The sequence below is a fragment of the Camelus bactrianus genome, chromosome 14 (assembly GCF_048773025.1).
Source record: "Camelus bactrianus isolate YW-2024 breed Bactrian camel chromosome 14, ASM4877302v1, whole genome shotgun sequence".
Taxonomy (NCBI): Eukaryota; Metazoa; Chordata; class Mammalia; order Artiodactyla; family Camelidae; genus Camelus; species Camelus bactrianus.
In genome coordinates, this window is record NC_133552.1 from 19,166,043 (window position 1) to 19,190,869 (window position 24,827).

A 24,827-nucleotide genomic window follows, 5' to 3' on the forward strand; every position below is an offset into this window, starting at 1 on the left:
CAACTTTATGTCAGTAAATTTGATAAGTTGATGAAATGGACAAATTCGTTGAAAAACACACATACAATAACACAAGAAGAAATTGCTTTTATATTTGGGCCTATAATCCATGTCAAATTAAGCTATATAAATGACATGAAATAAGAATCAATGAAATTGAATTAATAAGTAAAACCCTCCCTGTGAGGAAAGCTGCAGACTGATGGGGCTTCACTTGTGAATTCTGTCATCATTTAAGGAAGAAATAATACCCAGCCTATACAAACTCAGAAAATGAAGAAGGGAACTCTTCCTAACTTACTTTAGGGGGCCAGCATAACTTTACCAGAAAAAAAATGAGCAGGAACATTATTAGAAAAGTAATTACAGACCAATGTCCCTCATGAGCACAGGTGCAAAATATTTTCAAATTTACTTCAGCGATATATAAAAAGGTTAATACCTCACGACCAAGTGAAGTTTATCTCAGAAATGCACAGTTGGTTCAACTTTTATGAAACAATGTAATTTACCACATTAACAAAACTAAGGCGATAAAAAGATAAAATCAACTTAATAGTTACTGAAACAGGAGACAAAACTCAACCCCCATTCATAATAGCTCTCAGCAAATTCAGAATAGAAGGAGACTTTCTCAACCTGATAAAGGGCATCTGTAAAAAAACTTACGGCTAGCAACATCATTTTTAGCGGTGAAATGTTGACTGCTTTCCCTCTAAAATGGCAGAGATGTCTGACCACACATCCTCTAGGCAGCATTATGTTGGAGGTCCTAATCAGTGCTATAATGCAAGAAAAAATATAAGGCAAAAAGATTGTAAAGAAGTAAACCTGTCTTTATTCACAGACAGCATGATTGCTCATGTAGAAAATCCTAAGGATTCTACAAAACGGCTAGTAAACCAGTAAATGAATTTAGCAAGTTCACAGGATGAAAGGTCAAAATACAAAAATCAATTGTATTTCTATGTAACTTCTATGTAGTAGCAAGAAACAGCTGGAAAGTGAAATGGATTAAACAAAACTCTTTTCATTAACACTAAAGAGCATAAAATATTTGCTAAATACTACATAAATGGAGTGATATACTTATGTTCATGGTCTACAAAACTCAGTATTTTTAAGTGACAACTTTCCCCCAAATTATCTCTTGATTTAACCCTTAGAGATCCCATTAAAAATTCTAATATGTATTTTTTGTAGAGATAGACAAGATGTTCTAAAATTTATATGCAAAGGCAAAGAATCTCACATGCCAAAACAACTATACTTTTTAGATTAAACATCTAAAGTGAAGAAAAGTTACATGACATGTTGAAATGGCAGCAAATGATCTCCTGTTCTTTTAAGTCCAGCACTTTCTTCCTGGTAAAAGAATGACATTTTGTGGAGTGCTTCTTACATATATGGAGAAACTCTAAACAATACAGAATTTAGCAATAGTGTAGCAGTCACTTGATTTACAGAAACTCTCATTTTATCCTTTATTCTAATTCAGCACAATTACTGAGATTTTACTATATGCCAGTTGCTCTTTTAGGCTCTGACAATAGAGGGATGAATGAAATAAATGGCTAAAAATCCCTGTCTTCATGGAACTTGCTTTCTGGTTAGAGAGACAGATATAAACTGTATATGTATATATATATATACAGTTTATATTGTATATAGCATGTTAGATGAGGATAGAGTAAAGTACAAAAAAAATGGAGTGGCAAATTGGTTATTTTGATAAATTTGGTGAATTGGTGTTTTGGCAAATTGATTCTTCTTTGAATTGACCTAGAACCACCTTCCTAACTTGCTAGAACTCTCTCTTAAATAGATATGAGAATGAAGAGGTAACTTTCCCAGCCCTATTATTGTGTGATTCTATCGGTTCATTTAAAAGTGGATGTTTTACTGCAATGCTGCTGTCATACTCACTGGAAATACTGCTTCACACCTACTAAGACGGCTATGTTTGTGATCAAAAAGGCAGATAATAACAAGTACTTTCAGTATGGGAAAAATTGGAACCCTCCCACATGCTGGTGGGAATGTAAACTAGTGCAACCAGAGTAGAAAGCCAGTATGGCAGTTCCTGAAAAAACTTAAAAATAGAATTACTGTATGATCCAGCAATTCTACTTCTGGGTATGTACCCAAAAGAATTGAAAGTAGTCTCAAAGAGATATTTGTGTACCCATATTTATAGCAGCATTAGTCACAACAGCCAAAAATAGGAACAACCCAAGTGTCCACTGATGGATGAATGGATAAGCAAAATCTGGTGTATATATACAATGAAACATTATTCAGCCTTATAAAGGAAAGAAACTGACACATGCTACAACATGGATGAACTCTGAGGGCATTGCACTAAGTCAAATAAGCCAGTCACAAGAAGACAAATACTGTATGATTCTACTTATATGAAGTACCTAACACAGTTAAATTCATAAAGACGGAATTTAGAATGGTGGTTGCCAGGGGCTGGAGGCAGTGAAGAAAGGGATTTACTGTTTACTGGTTACAGAGTTTCAGTTTTGAAAGATGAAAAGAGTTGTGGAGGTGAATGGTTGGTACTCACTGTGTGAAGATATGAATGTACTTAATAAGTACTGAACTGTAACAGTACATTTAAAAATAGTTAAGATGGTAAATTTTATGTGTATTATACCACAAAAAATAAATAAAAGTAAATTTTAAAAGGAGACCTTTAAAAAATGAATAGGTAACTTTCCCAATTCCTTTAAAAGTAGGTGTTTAACCACAATGAGATATCACCTCACACCCAATAGAATGGCTATAACCAAAAAGACAGACAATAACAAGTATTTTTGAGGATATGAGGAAATTGGAACACTCACACATTGTTCATGGAAATGTAAAAATGTTGCAGTCACTTTGGAAAAAATATGGCAGTTCCTCAAATGTTTAAACACAGAGTTATCATGTGACCCAGGTATTTACCCACAGATGTGAAAACATACATCCACCTAAAAAGTGAGAACAACCCAAATGTCCATCAACTGATGAACTGGATAAATAAAATGTACTGTTTCATACTATGAAATATTATTTAGCAATAAAAAGAAATGAAGTGCTGATGCATGGTAAATCATTGTCAACCCACAAAAACACTAGGCTAAGTGAACAAAGCCAGTCCCCCAAACGCACACCTTGTATAGTGTAATTTACATGAAATGTCCAGAATAGGCAAATATATATAAAGAGAAGGTAGATTAGTGATTGCCTAGTGCTAAGGGTGGGCATGGGGGGACAGGGAGTCGCAGCTTACAGGCACTAGATTTCCTTCAGGGGTAATGAAAATTTTCTAAAGTTGATTCTGGTGATGGTTGCACAACTCTTAATATACTAAACCCATTGAATTACACACTTTAAAGAATGGATTGTACGCTATGTGAACTATATCTCATTAAAGTTGGTTTTAAAAAAAATTGGGTGTTCCTCGTATAGCCAACACTAACGTCAAGAATTTTGACCTTTTTACTTTCCTTGTGGCCTGACACCAAATCCTTGCACTTTCCAGTGTGTTTCATTACCTTCCGTTCTAGTTAAGCATAAACACTGATCTACTTAATGGCAGGGAAATAGCCTATGTGATCCCTAAATCTTTTACAACAATGGGTCTATGTTTCAGTGAACCACTGCATACAGGAAGTGAAACCTTTTCTCTTAACTGGAAACTGTTTTAATAAATAGAAGGCCCTTCATCACATATGCTTCCCTTGGGTTCAAATTCCAAACACCATCACGTGCTAGCTGTGAAACCTTGATCGCATTACTTAAACTCTTTCATCTTCAGTTTATACGATAATGGGGATAATGATATTTACATCATAAGGTGTTATCAGAATTTAATTATATGTAAAAAGCTCTCACATCTCTCATCACAGTATCTAACATGTAATAAGTGTTGAATAAATAGTTATAATTATTGTTTATTTTTATTATCATTATTATTTACAGTGAGTAATTTTTAATCAAGTGTTTTCCTCTTTAGAGTAGTCAAAATATCCTTTATGGCTGTTTACTATTTTTCCTTCTCAAGCCCTGTTGACCTGTACTCTTCTTTTAATAGGTACAACATAAGAGATACGGTGCAATTCTTAAGCGTTTGCACTGTCAAGTAAACAAGCTTCAGTCAAATAGAAGACAATGGCAATGGAACATTCAACAACTGGAAAAAACTGCAGCCGAACTGAGAAAATGCATTGGAATGAAAGATTAATATGTCCATAGGGCGATGAAAAGCACAGACTGTGTTACAAAAATTGTGGGACAGAAAGGTGAGAAAATCCTATAATTCTTAACAACCAGCATCCACTATCAGAAATCTGTCTTACTGACAGATACATTTTCTCTCTCTCTTTTTTTTTTGAATCAGTTATCTGTTTGTTAAAGTGCCTTCCAACCCTATAATTGATAGCTGTGGGTAGACGGTAGGAATGCTCATAAAAGGATAGTGGAAGACTCTGTATGAATACTTTGAATGGATAAGATATACTGTACTCATGAATGCCTGTTGATAAACCTGTTGCCTTCACTATCATATGAAGCAACAATTTAGAAGGAAAGAAATGCTGAAATTTACAATGATTTACATTCTTAAGATATTTTAAATGGTTGTCTGTTTCAAACTTTTTGTGAGAACTGACTTTTTGAAACCACTGGCTTCGAAACAGGCCATGAATATTGACATTTATAATAATGTTATATGTTCAAGACTTCACATATTTTACTCAGTTTTCTCTTTATCCAGAAAGTAGCCATCATTTCTACTTTCTTGTTAGCATATTTTAGAATGTTGCAGTGTATACAATTTTTGTTCACTTTTCTGTCTGTAAGTTCTTTGTTACTATTCTGTAAGTAAATTGAAGTTATAGCATCATATAAGGCAAACTTATCAGCTCTTAAAAGAAGAATGTTAACCAGTATAGACTACCATGTATTTTTTCTCATTGAAAGTCGTATACTGTGTCCACAGCAGCAAATCAAAACTTAACTTGTCTCTTTTAGAATAAAAGTGGTCCTTCTTGTGGCTCCATTGAGTCAGATTTTAAGAAGCAGAAACAAAATATTAATTGTTGAAGATATGGTTTTTAAATATTTATTTTTAGGACTTAATGAGTTCAAAGCAACAACGTCAAAAAGGTATCTCAAGTCCATTTTCTCCTCACTTTTCTACGTGCACAAGATTCAGTAGAGCATAGCCGATATTAAAACCTGATACTAATAATCTTGTTATGCCCCGCACTATCAGTCCTGTTGTGAATTTGCATAGCTTATGATGGCTAACACTTCAAATGGTTTAATACTGTAACACATCAGCTTTGGTCCCTGATTCAGAAATGTAGTTACGAATAAAAACAGCTAAACCTGAAGATTGTAGCGAACACTCACTATGCTCAGCTGAAGACAAGGCTGAACCAAATGGGGATTATATGAAAATATTTAAATGTATTTTGCATATTTAAAAGGCCCTTCTAATAGTTATACCTCATACTTTCATTTACAACTTATAAAAGAAAAATTCTAGTTTTCTAAACTCTTTTTAAGTTTATAATAGGTTTCAAAATATTTGTACACAATAACTAAAACCCAGAGTTATATTTTTCAAAGTTTGTTTTTAAATTAAGATAAAGAAAATAGGTTTAATCTGCTTATGATAATATGCCCTATTTGAGAAATTTTCAATATACTTTTCTAAAATACCCATGATAATAATACATGTACCCATATAAAATGTTGTGAGAGTTGAAAGAATTATTTGAAAGAGAAAATTTTTTCTCTTCTTTGCTCTAATCTTAAGAATCATTTCAGATGATGGAAGCTTTTAGATTAACTAAGAGAATTAAAGTGAGGTATCCTCAAGCCTGATGGTGTAGTTAGTGGATATGATGTTTTAATATGGTCACAAACTCTAAGGTTATAAAGTTAACTTTAGGTGGGGGAGGGTATAGCTCAGTGGTAGAGTGCTTGCTTAGCATGCATGAGGTCCTGGGTTCAATCCCCTGTACCGCCATTAAAAAAAATCTAATTACTTCCCCCCACCCTGGAAAAGAAAAAAGAAAATTGACTTTAAAAATTTGTCTGTAACTGAACCTAGCTTAGAACATGAGCCCTTTTACTTAATGGCTTTTGTCACATAACACTTTTGCCTTAAAACTCAGTCTCTTTTGGGTAACAACTCAGTGCAGAATTCTCCTCCTTCTCATTTTCTGCTTCAAAGTGGTCTAAGTTCCTGGGGAACTTATATTGTTTTGTCATCAGGGGAAGGTCCTGGTCCAAGTGCCATTCTCTGACCTTACTGGCCTCTGCAGAGGTGTAATTCATTCTTCTTTGTCTTGATCATTGTCTTTTGTCCATGCTGTATCTCCAGTCAATGCAGTCAGCTTCCCTGTCCAACTACAAGGCCTCTTCTGTTTCTGTGTAATTCTCTCTTTCTGTATGTGGGTCAAATTTTACCTCTTTGTGGCCCGTTATCGGATCCATTCATTCTTCCTCACTCTTTGATTTCCAATATAAAATGAGTCTTTCAAGGCTCCCAGTGCTTTGAGGTTCAGCAAATGTTTTCTCTCTCCAAATGCCCAGTCTTCTGTAAAGGAAAGCTATGATTTCATGAATATTGTTCTACTGTGGGGTTTTTAAAAAGCCTAATACGAAGCTCAAAGCTGATGAATGACTTCTTACATCTCAGCAGTATCTGTCTGACTGTAGTTTGCTAGGTTCTATTACTTAAATGACCATAAGAATGTAACTAGTGCACGGAAGCAGAGGGAGGAAAAAACCCACGGTTAATATATCAAAATATTACTACATGTGCAATCTATGGGCAAATTATAGTTGACTAATGTAAAGAAATTTATATCCTCTTTTAAGCATATATTCACCATGGAAAAGACCAGATAGTAATGCATTAAAGCCAATTAAGTCAGCCACCTTGGACAGTCATGGCCAGCGTAAACCATCTATCTGTTATCTATTAGTCTGTGTTTTTTCGGTCAGTTGACTAATCATGCTGTTCTCTAGAACACTACAGCTAGGAACTAACAACACTAATGACAGTAATACACTGAGAAACTATGCTGTGTCCTATTTGGCAATTTGTATATATTCTTTTATTTAATTCTCAGAATAATGGTTTAAGGTATATATTATTATCCCTAATTTACAGATGGGGAAACTGAAGATTAGACAGTTTACATAACTTTCCTGGAATCTCATCACACAGCTTGTCAGGGGCAGAACTGAAATTCAAAGCCCTGTTTTTTTAACTTTGTGGCACTGCAAGAAATGATTCCAGCAGAAAGCCTCAATTTTACCATCAATAAGTAATCTTTTATTTCTATATTTAATCCATTATTTTAATAGATTTCAAGGCATAAAATGAACTTAACCAAAAAGATAAATGTTATGGTTTAAACAAAACCAGGGGTTTCACATGTAAAGAGCTTGAAAGTCCTAACAACACTGAATAGGCTGAAAAATCAACAACTCTTCTTGGGTCCCTAAGAGAGGTGGAGGCAAAGGGCAAATTGTGGCCGCAAGATTGGAGAGACAGACAGGTGAATACAGGAATTCACCACTGGCCAGAGCAGGCCCACAAGTAGAAACCCCCTTGGGAACCAGTGCCAGGATAGGAAAACCTGGAGTGTAACTGATGAATTTCTGGAGGCTCATTGTGGACAACTCTGAGAGTTAAAAACTCCAGGGGAACCCAGATATTGTGAGATTTTTCTTCAGATAAGCATTACATCTGACCTTTCCTCAGAAACTATGCAAGCAAGAAAAGAGTGGTGTGAAAAACTTAAAAGTATCGAGAGAAAAAAACCCATCAACCTAGAATTCCATACCCTATGGAATTATCCTTCAAAAGTGAAGAAGAAATACTACCTCAGACAAATTTGTTACCAGTATTTCTTGCTGCTCTGCAAGAAATATTAAAAGAAGTTCTTTCGAGAGAAAGAACATAATATAGGTCAGAAACTTGGGTGTATATAAAATAAGAAAGAGAATAGAAGAAGGAATAAGTGAATGTAAAATAAAACCTTTTATTTGTTTTATTCTTAATTGATCTAACAGATAACAGTATGTTCAAAACAATAATAATAGCAATTGAATATATTCAATTATTAATCCTTATGTATATATCTTGTGTATATACGTGTATGTTTATGGGTGCTTACGTATAAGTGAAGTAAATGACAGCAATGATATAAGGGAAGAAAGAAATTAGGACTGCTTTATTATTATAAGGTACTCAACACTGCTTATAAAGTGATGTAGTGTTCTTTGAAAGTGGACTTGGATTTGTTGTAAATGTATATTACAAACTCTATGGCAACCACTTAAAAATTTAAAAAGAAGTATAACTGATATTCTCCAAGGAAAGAAAATGGAATTAAATAAAACGCTTGATTAAAACTACAAAAGGTGGAAAAAGAGTGGAAGACAAAAATAGGAACAAAGAATAGTGGCAACAAATTAAAAATAGTGACAAATATGGTAGATATTACTCCATTTATATCAATAATTACTTTGAATGTCAGTAATCTGAAAACACTTATCACAAGACAGAGATTATCAGAGTGGATAAAAAACAGGACTCAACTGTATGTTGTCTCTAAGAAAATCACATTAAATATAAAGACACATATAGATTAAAAGTAAACAGAAAAATAATACCGTGCTAACACTAATCAAAAGAAAGCAGAATTGCTTTATTAATTTGTAGAGTAGAATTCAAAGTAAGGAAAGTTAGCAGAGGTAAGCAGACATTATGTAGTGATAAAGGGATCATTTCCCCAAGAAAGCATACAGTTCTCTTTTTTTTTATTGGACAGACAATATTATATTAGTTTCAGGGATACTACACAGTGAGTCAACATTTATATACATTATGAACTGAACACCATTGTAAGTCCAGTAATCATCTATCACCATACAAAGTTATTTACCATATTATTACTGCACTCCTTGTACATTACATTTTTGTGACTTATTTATAACTGGAAGTTTGTACCTCACCATCTCCTTCACTGCTCCCTTTTCTGGTGATCAAGGATGTTCTGTGTGTCTATGAGTCTGTTTCTGTTTTGTTTGGTTTGTTCATCTGTTTTGTAGATTCATATAGTTCATATAAAACCTATATATATAGCAGTGTATTTTATGTTGATGGTTGCCTAAGTTCCAGAGCATTCTAAAGGCATACATACACACATTTTATTTTTTGACATTATATTTTACATATTTTTATTTTGTGTATTGCTTAACTCATTATTTTAGATATAGATGATTACTACTTTTGTCTTTTATTCTTTGTACTAGTTTTCTTAGTGGTTGATTCACTACATTTACTCTATGTTTGCTTTTGCCAGTGAGATTTTTCTTTCATAATTTTCTTCTTTCTAGTTGTGGCTTTTCTTTTCCATTTTAAGAAGTCCCTTTAACATTTCTTGTAAGGCCAGTTTAGTAGGAGTAAACTCCTTTAGCTTTTGCTTGTCTGAGAAATTCTTTCTCTCTCCTTCAATTATGAATAATAATATTGAGTATTTTTGGTTGTAAGTTTTTTCCTTTTAGCACTTTGAATATATCATGCCAGTCCCTTCTGGCCTGCAACATTTCTGCTGAAAAATAAGCTGATAGTCTTATAGGGGTTCCCTTGTACATGACTAGTGGCTTTTTTAAGGGTTAGAGTTAGAGTTGGAGTTAGTGGATCATAGACCTAAATACAAAATGAAAAACTATAAAACTTTTAGAAGATAACATAGGAGAATGCCTAGATGACCATGGATATGGTGATACCTTTTTAGATGTAACATCAAAGGCATAATCCATGAAAGAAATAATTGATAAGCTGGACCTCATTAAAATTAAAAACTTCTGTTCTGCAAAAGACAATGTCACGAGAATGATAATATAAATCATAAACTGGGAGATAATGTTGGCAAAAGACACATCTGATAAAGAACTGTTATTCAAAATATACAATAAAACACTTAAAATTCAACAATAAGAAAACAAATAACTGGGTTAAAAAATGGGCCAAAGATCTTAATGGACACTTTGCCAAAGAAGATATACAGATGGCAAATAAACATTTGAAAAGATGTTTCACATAATATGTCATCAGGGAAATGAGAATTAAAACAGTGAGATACCACTACACACCTATTAGAATGGCCAAAATCTGGACCAATGACAACACCAATGCTGGTGAGGATGTGGAGCCACAGAAACCCTCTCATTCACTGCTGGTGGGAATGTAAAATGGTACAGCCATTTTAGAAGCCAGTTTGGTAGTTTCTTACAAAACTAAATGTACTCTTAATGTATAGTCTGCAGTCTCGCTTCTTGGTACTTACCCAAATGAATTGAAAACTGATGTCCACACAAAAATGCAGTTGTTTACAGAGCTTTATTCATAAATGCCAAAACGTGGAAGCAACCAAGATGTCCTTCAGTAGGTGAATGGATAAATAAACTGTGGTACATCCATGTGGTACATATTATTTAGTCCTAAAAATGAGATGAGTTATCAGGCCATGAAAAGATATGGGGAAACTTCATTGTATATTACTAAATGAAATAAGCCAATCTGAAAAGGCTACATGTTGTATGATTCCAACTGTCTGACATTCTGAAAGAGGAAAAACTATGAAGACAGTAAAAAGATCAGTGGTTGCCAGGGGTGCTGTGGAGGGTGGGGTGTTGGAGGAGAGATGAATAGGCAGAGCACAGAGGAGATTTTTAGGGCAGTGAAAATATTTTGTATGAAACCATAATGATGGGTTTATGTCATTATGCATTTGTCCAAATGCATAAAATGTACAACACCAAGGGTGAATCCAAAGGTAAACTATGCACTTTGGGTGATTATGATGTGTCAATATAGGTTCACACTTGGTTTAAAAAAGATAGGGCATTCTGGTGAGTGATGTGAATCTGGTGAGTGATGCTATACCTCACTATGCATGTGTGAGGACAGGAGGTGTATGGGAAAACTCTGTAACTTTCAGTTTTGTTGTAAAACCTATAACTGCTTTAAAAAAATTCAGTCTTAAAAAAAATCACTCAGATGCATAGATAACAGTACACAAAGGTCAGTGTTAGTAAAACATTTTGGCTAAGGAACATGAAATTCTGCTTATAAAAGTTGCTTTGGGACCTTGTAAAGTTCACATAAGTGATTGCAGTTAATACTCCAAGTTCCTATATCACTGTACATTGAACATGGAATCCATTGTTCATCCATAAAAATCATTAAGACCTACATCAATACTGTGAAGATTTAGGACTATTTTTTGGTGAGAGGAGGCAGGAGATTCAAAAGAACTTGTGGTTTTTCAACTAAAAACTACTTGATTTATCAATTGTTCATATTTTCAATATTATAAATATTTTATTTTCCATTAGCTAAGCTAATGAGTAGTAAAGTTAATGCTCAGAAACTAAAAGTTATGTGCCTGTCAAAATTAACCTATGCTAAAAGTTTTTTTAAATAACCTATGCTATGTTTGTTTACTTGAATTTATAATGTATTTCTAAGGGAAGCGTTTTGTTTTTGTTTTACTTTTCTGATAAATTTGCAGTGTAAGTAATGGCTCTTCTATCATAGCTATCAGCTAACAGTTAGCTATCACATAGCACTTTCTCCTGGATGTTACTGAACTATGACCAAAACCAGGGAAAATAAATTGAAACGGATACTAATAGCAAAATAGATTTATTCAATACATAGCTAGGAATGGGATGCTCCAAACTGCTTTTTCTCTTCCGTAATGTTCTATTTAAATGATGGCTGTGAGATCTAGATCTTTAGAAAAATAAAAATAGTGTATGATTTAGTAATGACAGAGCTGCTGTTTTTATAACCCAGTAAACATGGACGTGAAAGAATGAAAAACTTCAATCTCATAATTAATGGGATGATGTACCCCAACCAGAGTTCACGTGACAAGTAGTTTTAGAAGGCTTCTTACCAAAAAGCTCTCTGACATAACAATCATGGCAGAATTGGAATAAAACAAATTACAGATATTTGCCAGTCTTGCTCGGTCACAAGGTAATTTAGAGGCAGTGGTAATACAATGCCAGCCTAAGACACATTTTCAAATATTTTTTTTGTCCAGAATGTTTAAGTCAAGACGTATCATCCACTTCATCTATCACTTATTACTGCCCATAATATACTGAACATAGAATAGAAATTTGTAATCCCCAAGCTTGTACTGGAGAAGCTTCTTCAAGGTGCTTTTAAGACGGTTTCTCTTTGATTCCACAGTGCTTCTTTGTGTGTGTGATGTGGGGAGAAAAATAGCAATCCTGCGATTTGCATGAGTTGTTTGTCTTCGATGCCTAGTGTTAACTAATTCATGCCCAGTTATCCAGCTGGATGTCAGCACATCTACTGGCTGAAAATACCACACAGTTTTCTCTTAATCCACCATTTCCACAGAGACCATGTCATTCCGTAGAGTGAGACTGCTTTGAGGACACCTCCATCCCTTGGATATAATACTGATTTTGCTGGGAAGTTAGATAATGTTGATATTATTTTAATTTGTGATTCATGCACAAATTTGTATAAGGCACTCCATTTTCAGAAAAGCCCATTGTTCTTCTAATATTTGACTAATTTAGATTATTCATCTTCTAAGCCTTTCAATCTCTATTAATCTGTCAGTGTAATTTACACAGGCACCGTTTCCTAGTAATTAGTGTAATTTTCTCATTTTTCTTTCATTTCTTTCCATCAGAAATACCACTTCATCATTCAGAGCTTTTCTTTTCTCGGTCCCTGCGTAGCCACAGTTGTGTCATTTTCAGGCTCCAATTCTCATTTTTGTTGTGACTCCAAAGTTTAATTCACTGGCCTAAATTTAGATCCTGAACATTGAAAACAATCTCTTCATTTATAACTGTCTTATGCAAGAGGCTCCATCTTTACTTTGAAATGCATCACAGAGATAAACTTTCTCAGAAACACTGTGTAGTAGACAAGGTCAGTGCTTGCCCAGATCCTCTCAGATCTTTTTTTATCCTTTTTGAGCACCCCTCTCCCAAGTGAAGTGTGCTTTTACTTTCACTCACTCTCACCTAAGATTTTAGTGGGAAATTTGCTACCCTCAAAAGGACTTTGCTTGATATTACAGCCTTACTTGGCTTCTTTCTTCTTACCAATCTTGTTTCCTTACTGATTTCTCCTGGGAGGACTTCACTAATACATCACTAGCTCAGAGTCTGCTTCTGGGAATCCCAAACTAAGTCATCTTATTTTTAAGAGATGACTGTTACTCTCCTCCTGTTCCTCATTGCAGGTCAATTCTACTTCCAGCAGCAGCAGCAACAGAAAAAAAGAAAGAAAAAAAAAAAAAAAGAAGAAGAAGAAACGTAGCACCTTTGAAATCTAATCACTGCCCCATTTAGTGTAATTTTGATATTATTTATTTGCTTTGAGTTTAAAAAGCAAGCCAAAAGGCACGAACTTTATTCCATGTATTTAGTATAATGATAAAAGTACACTATTAGCCTTCAAGTATAACAAATCAATCACTATTTTGTATTAATCTTTTTTGATATTAGTGTTCTTAGGAGCTGCCATGTTGCTACATACAGTAAATTTATTAAATACATCTTGATTGTGAGTTTAACAAATTTTTGTTAAAATTTTTCAACTGCATCAAGGTTATGTGATTTTAGACAGGTTTATCAAAAGACTCATTCAGCCAGACAGAAAGGTTGATATTTAGGGAAAATCTTTTGATTGCTCTCATTCCAACTACATGACAAATACAGGGACAGAAATAAATCATGTGTGCACATCCTCAGATCCTGTAGCCTTGTATAATCATCCTGGTTCTTTCAAACCATCCTTTCCCATCTTTCCCATTTTTTAAAATCAGCAATTCTCTTTTCTAATTGTTCATTCTCCCACCTACAGCTCAAGAACACTAGAATAACAGTCTGTTGCAGATCAAGGGTAATTAACTCAGATTATTACAAAGAAACGTAGATACAGAAGATAGAACATTATAAAATGTCAGTCATAGCACTTGTCACCATGCATCATGGTTTCAGAAAATTTACAGTCACTTTAAAAGTATTTATTGCTAAGAGTATTTTATAGCATCTTTGTGATTTTTCACTTCAGAAACATCAAAAAATATAAAATTAATAACAATTATAAAAAACTTTTATTGGTGTTGTGAAATGGTTTTAACCTAGGCTAAAGTAAATATGACTTGTTGCTCTCAGCCTCAAAACACTTGTAAACATTAATGTTGCTAGTCCTCAAACCTTCAAGCTGATGTATGAATAATTTAAAATGCTCCAAAATGTTATACACATATGGAAGTAGGGCCTGGCAATGGGAGCAAATTTTGAATATCAGTTTTCATTTTGTGACATAACCTAAGAAAGAAGCAGACTGGTGTATGCGTTAGAGCCCAAAACAGTGAGCTGATGGCAAAGAAACAAATTTTATGTTCTTCCTTCTCTGGGTTAGGTAACTGCAAAAAGAAATATGACATGATTCTTTTCATCCAGAAGATCAATGTAGTTGGCAAGGGAAACATGTATATAATAGGTTCAAATACAACGTAAAACATCCTGTAATAGAAACATAAACCAAGCCCTGTGGAAACACAAAATAAGATGCAATTAATTCCAAATGAGGGCAGGAGAGTTTTAAAGAAGCAGTGACATTTGAGGTGAGCTGCGAAGCAGTTAGTAAGTTCTTATGGTGGTTTCCACTCATCAGACCCTGAAAGTTTCTGTTTTATTCCCTTTGTAGTTCCCCCAGCTGGCAGATGCCTGGCATGCATCATAGGTGCTCTGGTGTATGTGGAATGAATTAGTGAATAAGACAATCAACCATATCTTCAGTTTCTCTTAGTTCTAATCTTATTGTTAATATTTTTGCTTGAATAACCTTCTTTGAGTAAAAACTGAGCATGTAATTCCTCTTCTAAAACAAAAAAGAAAAACTTTCCAGAGACACAAAATCAATTTCAGGACTAACCAGTAAACACTTAAAAAATTTGTCCCAACCTGCTTGTCCACCCACTTGCCCATTTTTGTCCTGTTCTATTTTACAGTAAACCCTGTACTCCAGCCAAAACAAAACTCTAATTCTTTTGTAGGTGTATATTTTCACATGTTACTCCCTCTTCCTGAAAGTTCTCTCTCCTACATTCAGGAGTCAACTCTTACTCAACCTTCAGATGCCATAGCTTAGTAAGTACTAAGAAATCTACCTCTGAATCAAAATAAATGTTAGCTTACAACTTAGAGAACTTAGGTAGAGTTCCTTGTTTGAAATAGGTTAAAATAACTGTAAGTTTTTAAATACTGGGCTTACTATGGCTAGTCTGGCATGAGATTATTTGATTGACATAGGAAGATACTAAATAACAGATAATTCATTTATTATTTGTAAAAGAACATGAAAACTACTTGCAAAATTTACTTTTATGATTTTAAACCAAAATGTGTGAATATTTATAAAGACCAAGACTTCAAAAAAAAAAAGGCTTTTCCAGAAAATGAAATGAAACTTTTAGGTAATTCTAATGAAAGTAAACATGCTTATTAACAAGCCAAAGAATATGCTTTTGTGTTCTTCGATTATAGTTTGAACTATGCTTTTAAAGAGTTTTATATATTGAAAAATTATGTAAAATGTTCCATCTTTTGAAAAAGAAAGCTGTAATAAGCTTCATGAAAACACAACTAAACAAGGGGACTGTACGGAAATAGAAAGAAAATCTTTATTGAAAATGGAAACCATAACATTTCTCTGAATAGAATATTGTACATTAATCATAAATTCAATGCCTCTTCAGGATAATTTGGGGCAATTTCACTTTGTTTTTATTGTCTCTATATGGGTTATGCATAATTATGGAGTTAAACTATAATTCTAATATAATTCTCCCAATGACACACTTTATATCTTTCCTAATTACATCTATAGCAAAATCATTTTCAGGAAACCAGCTTTCTATGTCTGTTATTCTCTACACCACTGAAAGTAACCTCTCTTTTAATCATTTTCAAATATTCTTTTCTTTTTCCCCTTAGAATTACAGTATTCCATTAGCTGATGGCACAGGGGTTTTGAGTACTTCTCAGAGTTTTGGCATCAGAAGTATCCTTAACCATGCTTTTTAGGCCTTCAAGAATGCTAATTTTCTTGTACAAAGTCTTGAACTTTCATTAGGATGTTTCCCAGATGCTTTAGTTTCAATATACTTTAGTATAATTATGGCTGCTTTAACCATGGTTGTTTGAGAAATATGGAAAAACACTAAGTAGATGATAAACAAACAACCATGGTAACATGGTTTACTATCCCATATACCAAAGGGAAAATGTATATTCTGTGATATTAACTATTATAACTGCTAATACATCACAATTTAGACAAATAAGTTCAAAGAATACCAAAGTCCTTAAAATTGCAAGCATTCTTTAAACCAGAATCAAATATAGCAGTGCTAATATGGTGGACACTGGAGTGAATACAAAAATTAGAGGCCAAATATACCCTATTAAATAATGAGGAAAAAATAGTAATTAATACCATAAAAATAGCATTTTACCAAGTGTATAAATTCATTGAATGAGTTTAGACAAAGTATATTACAAAACATTATGAACAATGTATTGTAATTATGTTGTTTAAAAAGTTACTATGAACTCTGTTTCAAAGAGCTGGTGATAATATAGCCTGTGTCCAGCTCAAGAATTATCTTCTCTGAGCCAAATATTCCCAGTTCTTCTATAACAGCTCATGTGACAAAAGTCCATAGCCCTCCGCCATCCCAGCCACATCCCTCTGGATGTACTCTGCCTTAATATTGTCCTATGAAAGATGCAGAACAGAAAATGACACTTAAAGTATAGTCTGATCAGCCACTTGTAGAAGAGGCCTATTTCATCCCATCCTAGTACTCACTTTTCTATTAATGCAGCCTAAGTTTACAAAGGCTTTTATGGTAGTCATATCATGTTGATCACTCATCTTGAACTCACTCCTCTAACCTGAGAGATTATCTTGACATACCAGCATTGCACAGGCGTTTCAATTTCTCAACATCTTCTCCAACATTTATTTTATTATTATATTAAACATCCTTAGGTATGTAAAGTGGCTCAAAACTTTGGTCTGAGCTGCGTTTCCCTAGTAATTAGTGATGTAGAGCATCATTTCATGAGCTTATTGGCTATTTGTAGATCTTCTTTGGAGAAATGTCTACTCAAGTCCTTTGCCCACTTTTTTAATTGAAATGTCTTTATTATTGTTGTCATAGTTGATGAGTTATGGAAGTTCTTTATATATCCTAGCTATCAATCCCGTTATCAGATATGTTATTTACAAATATGTTTTCCACTCCGTGGGTTTCCTTTTTCACTCTGTTGATGGTGTCTTTTGACGTGCAGAAAGTTCTAATTTGATGAAATCCAATTTATTTATGTTTATCTTTGGGCCTGTGCTTTGGGTGTCATATCCAAAAATCTTTTGCCAAATCCAATATCACAAAGCTTTTCCTCTACGTTTTCTTCTAAGAGTTTCATTGTTTTGGCTCTTACATTTAGGTCTTTGATCCATTTTGAATTAATTTTGTATATGATATAAGGTAAGGGTCTAACTTCATTCTTTTGCATGTGGATATCCAGTTTTCCACTACTGTTTGTTGAAAAGACTGTCCTCTCCCCATTGAATAGTCTTGGCATTCTTGTCAAAAAAATCATTTGAACATATATGGGACAGTTTATTTCTGAGCTCTGTATTTTAGTTCACTGGTCAATACATTCATCTTGAGGCTAGAATAATCTTTTGTTTTTGATACAAGTCGCAAATATTTATTCCAGTTTGTCATTTGTCTTTTGACTTTGTTTATACTACTTTTTGCCAGGCAAAAGTTGTTTTATTTTGTATGTAGTTAAATTTATCAATGTTTTTCTTTGTTGCTTCTCTATTTTGTGTCACAGGAGAGTTTTCCCTGTACCTAGTTTATAAAGGAACATGCCCATGTTTATGCTAGTACATGAATAACGCTGCAAGATTTTTAGGGGAAAGAGAGGTTGACTCCTTTTAGCAAATACATAATAAACTCAGTTGAGAAACGTCTACACTAAGACTCTGACCAAGTTAGAGTGTAACCTTTTGTTTAATAGTAATGATGACAACTATGATGATGATGATGTTGATGATGACAGCTAACTATCTAATGACTTCATATTCTGTACAAGGCACTGTAGGAGGTCTTTGTATACCATAAGTTTAGGGAAAGAAGAAAAACACACTTGTTAAGAGCTTTAACTTTAGAGTTATATAAACTTGAAATTCTAATACTTGTTTTACTAGATTCATTCCAAACTACCACTTCCTGGTGCTGTGACTCGAGCAAGTTTCTTACAGTCATTATCTCACTTTAAAAATCTGTAGAATGGGGATAATAATACAATTTACTTTGTGACGTTGTTGTAGCGTTAAATAACACCTATAAAGTCTTAAGTAGTTAGAATTAAATAGTCAATACATATTAAATGCTGTTAATAAAATTAGCATTGATTATTTCATGAAATTCCCAATTTATGAATGAAATTACTGAAGCAGTGGAAAGTTAAAATTGTATGCCTAGTATGTGTCAGAATTTGGATTCAAACCTAACCTCTGATCTGATTTTGCTCCAAAGCTCCTATTCCTCTCGTACATCAATAGGAAGTCATTTTAACATGAATGTTGATTTTTACAAAGGCCTAAAGTAAAGGGACTTGGTTGTTAAGAGAACTCTCTTCTGATTAGAAACAATGGTGATCATACAAGAAACAATGTACAAAAGCACAGAGTATGACCCCATGATCTTTGCCTCTTTTTCCAGTCAAATGAGAAGCAATCAGAATTTTAGGGCTGAGAAGTGAGAGAAGATGAGGACTGGGAAGATGTCACTGGATTGAGTAATTAAGATCTTATGATTGATTTCTGAGCCAGAAACCAGTGTGTAGGGTTAAAGAGTGAGTGTATTCCAGCAGCAGCAGGGCTGGCGTGGTGGCTAAGATTAGACAGGTTTTCTGATGCCGAATTGGAGTTAGGAGAAGCCCCAGCAAGGAGGCAGAGGATGGGTAGCGTGGAACATTTATTCCTCATGACTCATTTCCATAAAGGGAAGAGAATGTCCAGTCTACTCTCCAGAAATGGAAAATTATGGTAGGAATGTTTTCAGCTAATCCCAATCTTCCTCTTGTCCCAATAGATGAGTGACTTTCCTTTTTTTTTAATTTGGAAGAAGGTTTAGCCCCTGACTCTTTTTCTTGTAAACCAGACTGCAAATCAAGTGCAGAGAGGATGCATTCTGGACTGCTGTTATAGGAGAAAATTCAGTTTAATAAAACTATTCGGCCAAACATCTAAAGACACATTTACCAATCAGCTTTATTAATAATAAAGTTACCGTTCTGATGTCTGTCTGTCCACATATGAAGGAGAAGTGGAGATTAGCAGTGGGCAGAAGGTGAAGCTGATAACTGGTTAGCTTCAGTAGTTCTAGTAGCAGAGATCCAGGCAGAACCTAGTTCCAGGTTGGAACACTTGACACAGATATTCAAAACTGTGAACCTTAGGGGTGATGGTGGCTTCCTCATGACAAGTTTTATCCTAGAATCTGAGCACAAGATTACGCCTTAGGACTGGAATTTGTGGCCTGAGGTGTCCAGGCTGGAGGGATGTCATCCATCAAACCAGAAAAGTGAGTAAATGGAGATAACATATGTTGACTGTACTTTTGAGAAATGAGATAGTAAATGAAAAGCTAGAAACATAGATAATTTATAGGCTAGCTAGTAGGGTGAAGAGAGGGATTTCCTAAGGCCTGGAAAACCCAGTCATGCTTTCAGAGTTCCTGAAAAGGGCAACACTGAAGAAACAAGAGATTAGAAGCCAATTCATGGAGTGCATCCTGGAAGACCGGGAGGGGACAGGCTCCAGGGCAGAGAGGAAAGGAGTAGCCTTGAGAAGAAAGAGGACCCCTGAGTCAGAATGGAAATAAAAGAGACCTACTTAAGGAGAGAACAATTTTTTTTAATGGGAAATCAAAGGAGCTCTTGATTAGATAGGGGGTAAGGAAAACAGCTGAGGGTAACAGTGTAGTGTTAGCACATTTAAGGAAAATGAAATGATGTGAAATGCCATAAAGCTATGAAAAAAGGGATTGTCCTTAATGATCTAAGTGATGCAGATCAGAGTAAATCCACGGTGAACCTATTCAGTTAAGCTTTGCAGTGTTTATTCAGCACTGTTCTGTTGTCCAGGCTCAGGAGGCACAGCCAAAGATGGGATGGAAACTGGATTAAATACGTTCAGTATGTCACACACAGTAAGAACTTTCCTTTCTTAATAATTGTGGATTCCTTGCCACAGGGTCATCATTTAAAATAGCTGTCCTCTTGAAGTGGTAGTATGGTGGTAAGCATAGAAGTTGTGAAAAAGAAGGCTCAACTCAGAACATACCTGGGAAGTAGTTCATGTGGCTTGTTGGTTTATTTTAAAACTAAATTCAGTATCTCAGATTACAAGTGGAGTGCTAATATTTATTGAACACTTAAGAAGTGCTAGACATTTGCTAGGGCACCACACAAGTATGTAACTTGATTTAATCAAGTATTCCAAGGTTCTGGATCTTTTATTCAACAATTTACATCTACTAACTGCATGTCTCTGCAACATAATATGAAGTGCGATAAATTGTCCCTTTTCTCCTTTATCTTACACCGAATTGTGCCACCAGTAAGACAAGAAGCAGATAATCAGCTCAGCAACACTGAAAGGTAAGCACTTCATGAAGGGCCAACATGTCTCACAAGTTTTCAGAGGAATGAACAACATGAACTGTCTGTGGGCTGATGGATATGATTTGGATGAAAAGGAAAGGAAAAAATTGGATATTTCCAACTACAGCCATTGTGTGGCAGACCACCCTCAGCACACCAGTCCAATGACCATGGGGAAAGAGTAAAAGAGAATGTTTGAATCAGATACAAGGGGATTGAGGCCGGGTCGGGGCGGAAGGGCTGCTTCTTGGAGGGAGAGAAGCGAACCACATGTCTGAGCTCTCCATCATTGGTTTGTCTGCTGGATCTAACTCCTCGAGGTTGTCTATGAAGTCATAACAATGGTATGCGTCTTCATATACTATTCTATGAATATTACTATTTATAATAATGATTTTTAAAGCATGAAGTCTGCACATATCAGTGTTCTCTGTAATCATTAAGTCCTTCTCCCCCAAGCAACCCTCAGCCAAGCAACCGATTAGTCCAAGTTAAATTGGAAACTACCAATTTTGGAGCAAGCCACAAGGCCTTTAAGCAACCTACACTTTTTTTTTCTTTTTTAAGTCTTAAAATATACTAAATATGAAGAGTAGCAATTTACATTTTAAAATGTCTCTCTTAAAGCCCAGAACTAAGTCCAGATGTTTTTACTGTTTATAGCTCAAAAGCAGCTAATGGGTTGATGCCATTTTATCCTACCTCTGGAAAGTGAAATGAAAGTAAACTTTTATGCCAATAAATACTTGAGCAAAACCTGCTAGAATATATCCTGTAGCCCCCGAACCTACAGCAGGAGATGTAACACCTGGCTTACTCTGAATTGGAAAGCCCTGGACAGTTGCATAGATTGTAAGGGATCCCAGGAGTGAACTTAATTTAGATCCACTCACCCCTCCCAAATCCCCAGCTCTTCGCCCCAGGCAGCTGGATGGGGAATCGGACTTGTGCCACGATGCCTTCTGTCCCACACCTCCCACCATCCCCAACACTTCGACAGATTCATTCATTTCTATAACAAAAACACCTATGAAGCAGCCACTCTGTGTAAGCTACTAGGATCCAGTGTAAAAGGAGACTTTGTTCCTGAAGTCCTAGACCTCATAACTGAGCAGGGAAGACAGATGTTAAATAATTACAAGGTTAGTTCTTGAATTACAGGAATGTAAGTGCTCTGAGGAAGTAACACAGGAAACTCCTGAGAGAATGACCTCGTCTGGAGAGCTCCAGAAAGACTTTGTCTAGCTAAGGGATGCTACACATGCAGCCAATTTATTGCCCCATAGAGATTGTAGAATGTAAGAAGACAGGGAAATTATCATCAGTAAGCACTTCTTCTGCACTTACTATGTATCATACACTCTTATAAGCATATTATAAACATGCTCATAGCTTCCCTGTGAGGTGGATGCTATTATCATCATTCCCATTTCCCATATGGGGAAACTGAGGCCCAGAGAGTTCTCAGTCACATGGTGACATCATGGCTTAGCCAGGATTTGGACCCAGGTGGTCTCAGTCCCCATGCTCTGCTGCTTCTCTTACACTGTCCACATGAAACATAAGGGAGGAAGCAAGCACATCCAGGTGTAAAAGATACTGTGAGTTGCTTAAGTACATTTGTCTTCTGCATCTAATAGCCAAATTCAATCAGATCAAGGATTACTAAATTCCATCAGAAACCAAAGTGGAGCTGGATAATATTTTGATATATAATTTGTATTATCTCTCACCTAATTTTCCCTTTATTCTTTTCCATATTCAAACTAAAATCCAGCTCTATGTTCTACTACCTCCAGTGTAGAAAGTAAAAGTAGACCCTATCCTTTCTGGCTTTTTTCCCCTAAAAATAAAAATAAGCCCATCAAAGAACTTACACTCCTTATAGAGGATGCATAAGGGAGAAAATGTTTGCAGGAGCAAGCAGAGTTTAAAAAAAGTAGGAAGAGGAGAAGAGCTTTCCCCAGGGAGGGAGGTCCTGGAGCAGGAGTCAGATGCAGCTTTCAGGAAATACCCAGGGAGGCAGAAGGACCTAGTGCAGAATGGCTTCAAACATTGGCTGTGACTGTAGAGAAAGGAGGACATGGAAGCATCAGAGGGCGGCCAGACTGGAGGGATGAAGAATGTGGAAAGAGACAATGGATGTGAATTCAGTGGGACAGAATCAGGAATCCATTGCCTTCATCCATATCCTGATCAGTGTATCCTTTCTACCACTTGGCAGCATCTCAGAGAAATCCCATAGCATTTGTGGTCATTTTCAACCATATCTACAGTCTCATCATTATGTAGACCCACATCTAACTTTAATTTCCTGCTTACAGTAAGGCAGATCTCAGCTGAGGTCTGACTCCTCCTACTTTTGTTTGGGTACCAGGAGTAGGAAGTGCAGGCTGCTTCTACCACTGTCTTCTTCTAAACTCCAACTCCCAATGCAGTGACCTCTCTCCCTACCCCAAGGTGAAGGAGGAGGGCTGCGGGGAAAGGGGAAAGGCCTATTTCCTTAGCTTTGCTGTTTGTGTCCTGTCAGTTGTAGACTCTCTCTCTTAAGTTGTATTTGCAGATGATTTAAATCCCCCTAGTCAGGGAACTCTAGTCTGTACCATTCTTGAGTAGGATAACTTCCAAGTGATCTCTCACCATCCCCTGCAGCTCCCACCCTTTAGCGGTGCACCCACAGTCTCCTTCTGCCAGGGTCCTTTCACTTCAATGGCAGCCTCCTGAGCGGGCTCAAACCTGGCTCCTCTGGTGCCCGCTTGTTGTGATGTGCAAAATCCCAGAATAATGACACATTTTGGGGGCAGAGAACATTTCCAAGAGAAGCAGAAGTTAAGATTTCCTCCAGGTAGGAGTGATGGGAAGTCCAGAGTCAGAAATCAAGGTGAGTTTTAGAACATAAATGGATTTTTTTTGCAGTTATGTTTGTGGGTTGAGAGTAGTCATAACCTGCTCAAACAGTAAGTCTCCTCTAGAATGTTGCCCCTGGAGTTGTATAACACGTGGCCCTGATCATCTAGTAATGTCAGCCAAGTTTTTGCCCATTGCGATAAATTTCCATGGACTTTCTTAGTATGGTTGAAGAGAAGAAGTCAATTGTCATTATCCTGTAGGAGGCTGAAGGAGCAATTTCCTCTCTAATCAGTTTGTAACAGTGTAAGTCATGGTATCCAATGAGGAGTACCTTCTGGTTTCTCATTCAAGACTCAAAAACAATCTTCTTTAATAGAACAATGTGAAGAAAGAGATTGCTTCCCCTCCCCTCCTCCCCTTTGCCCTCCCTCTTTCTTCTTTTGTCACTTGATCAGTAGCAACTCAAAATCCACAAGTCACTGCTAATTGCTAATTGTCACAAAGTTAGCTTTCGTTCACCATCGACTTTCTAGATTTTATCTTGTCCTTGTTGTGGCAGCAGGGGACCAGCATGTTTTGACAATTTGCTATTCTGTTGATCTTCTCTGTTAATTTCCAAGCGAGTTAGCAAAAATGTCTGTTCCCTGAGCATTTACCCAATATTAGCAACCGTTCTAAAAGGACAAAATTTCATACTTAAAAGTATGTGATGCTACTGTGTCACTGGATTCCACTTCACCGCTGAAGAGCTGTTAGATGCTACTGGGTCAACTCTGACATGCCTAGTTAGTGAGAAAAAGAGAACAAAGAAAATAAGCCTACATAATGGGTCTGCAGTTAAAAACGAAGGCAGCATGGTTGGGGGTCTCTCAAGAATCATACGTCTATGTATTCTGCCTCTCACTCTGGTTTTCTGACTTGTCAAATCTTTTTGATTTTTTAATTACACAGCACTGAATTCCGAGAAAGATAACAAAACCTAAACCTAGGAAATCTGTTACAGTTCTCAAAAAAAAAAAAAAAAAAAAAACAAAAAACAAAAAGCAAGGAAGGTGGAACAGAAACAGAAATGGCTGTTTTTAGCTCGCAGAACAGCATATGGTTTTGGAAGGATGACATGATTTCATAACAAT

At 35.6% G+C, this 24,827-nt stretch overlaps 1 protein-coding gene across 15 annotated transcripts in view; it reads left to right on the forward strand.

The window, feature by feature from the left end:
• Positions 1-24,737, forward strand: part of CCDC122 (coiled-coil domain containing 122) — a 101,463-nt gene extending 76,726 nt beyond the window's left edge. For all 15 annotated transcript variants that reach the window (XM_045514000.2, XM_045514006.2, XM_074378211.1 and 12 more), the window contains one exon: positions 4,088-24,737. In XM_045514000.2, the coding sequence (XP_045369956.2) occupies positions 4,088-4,237 (150 nt within the window). In that variant the 3' untranslated portion in view covers positions 4,238-24,737. The remainder of the gene's footprint in view (positions 1-4,087) is intronic.
• Positions 24,738-24,827: the final 90 nt, after the last annotated feature.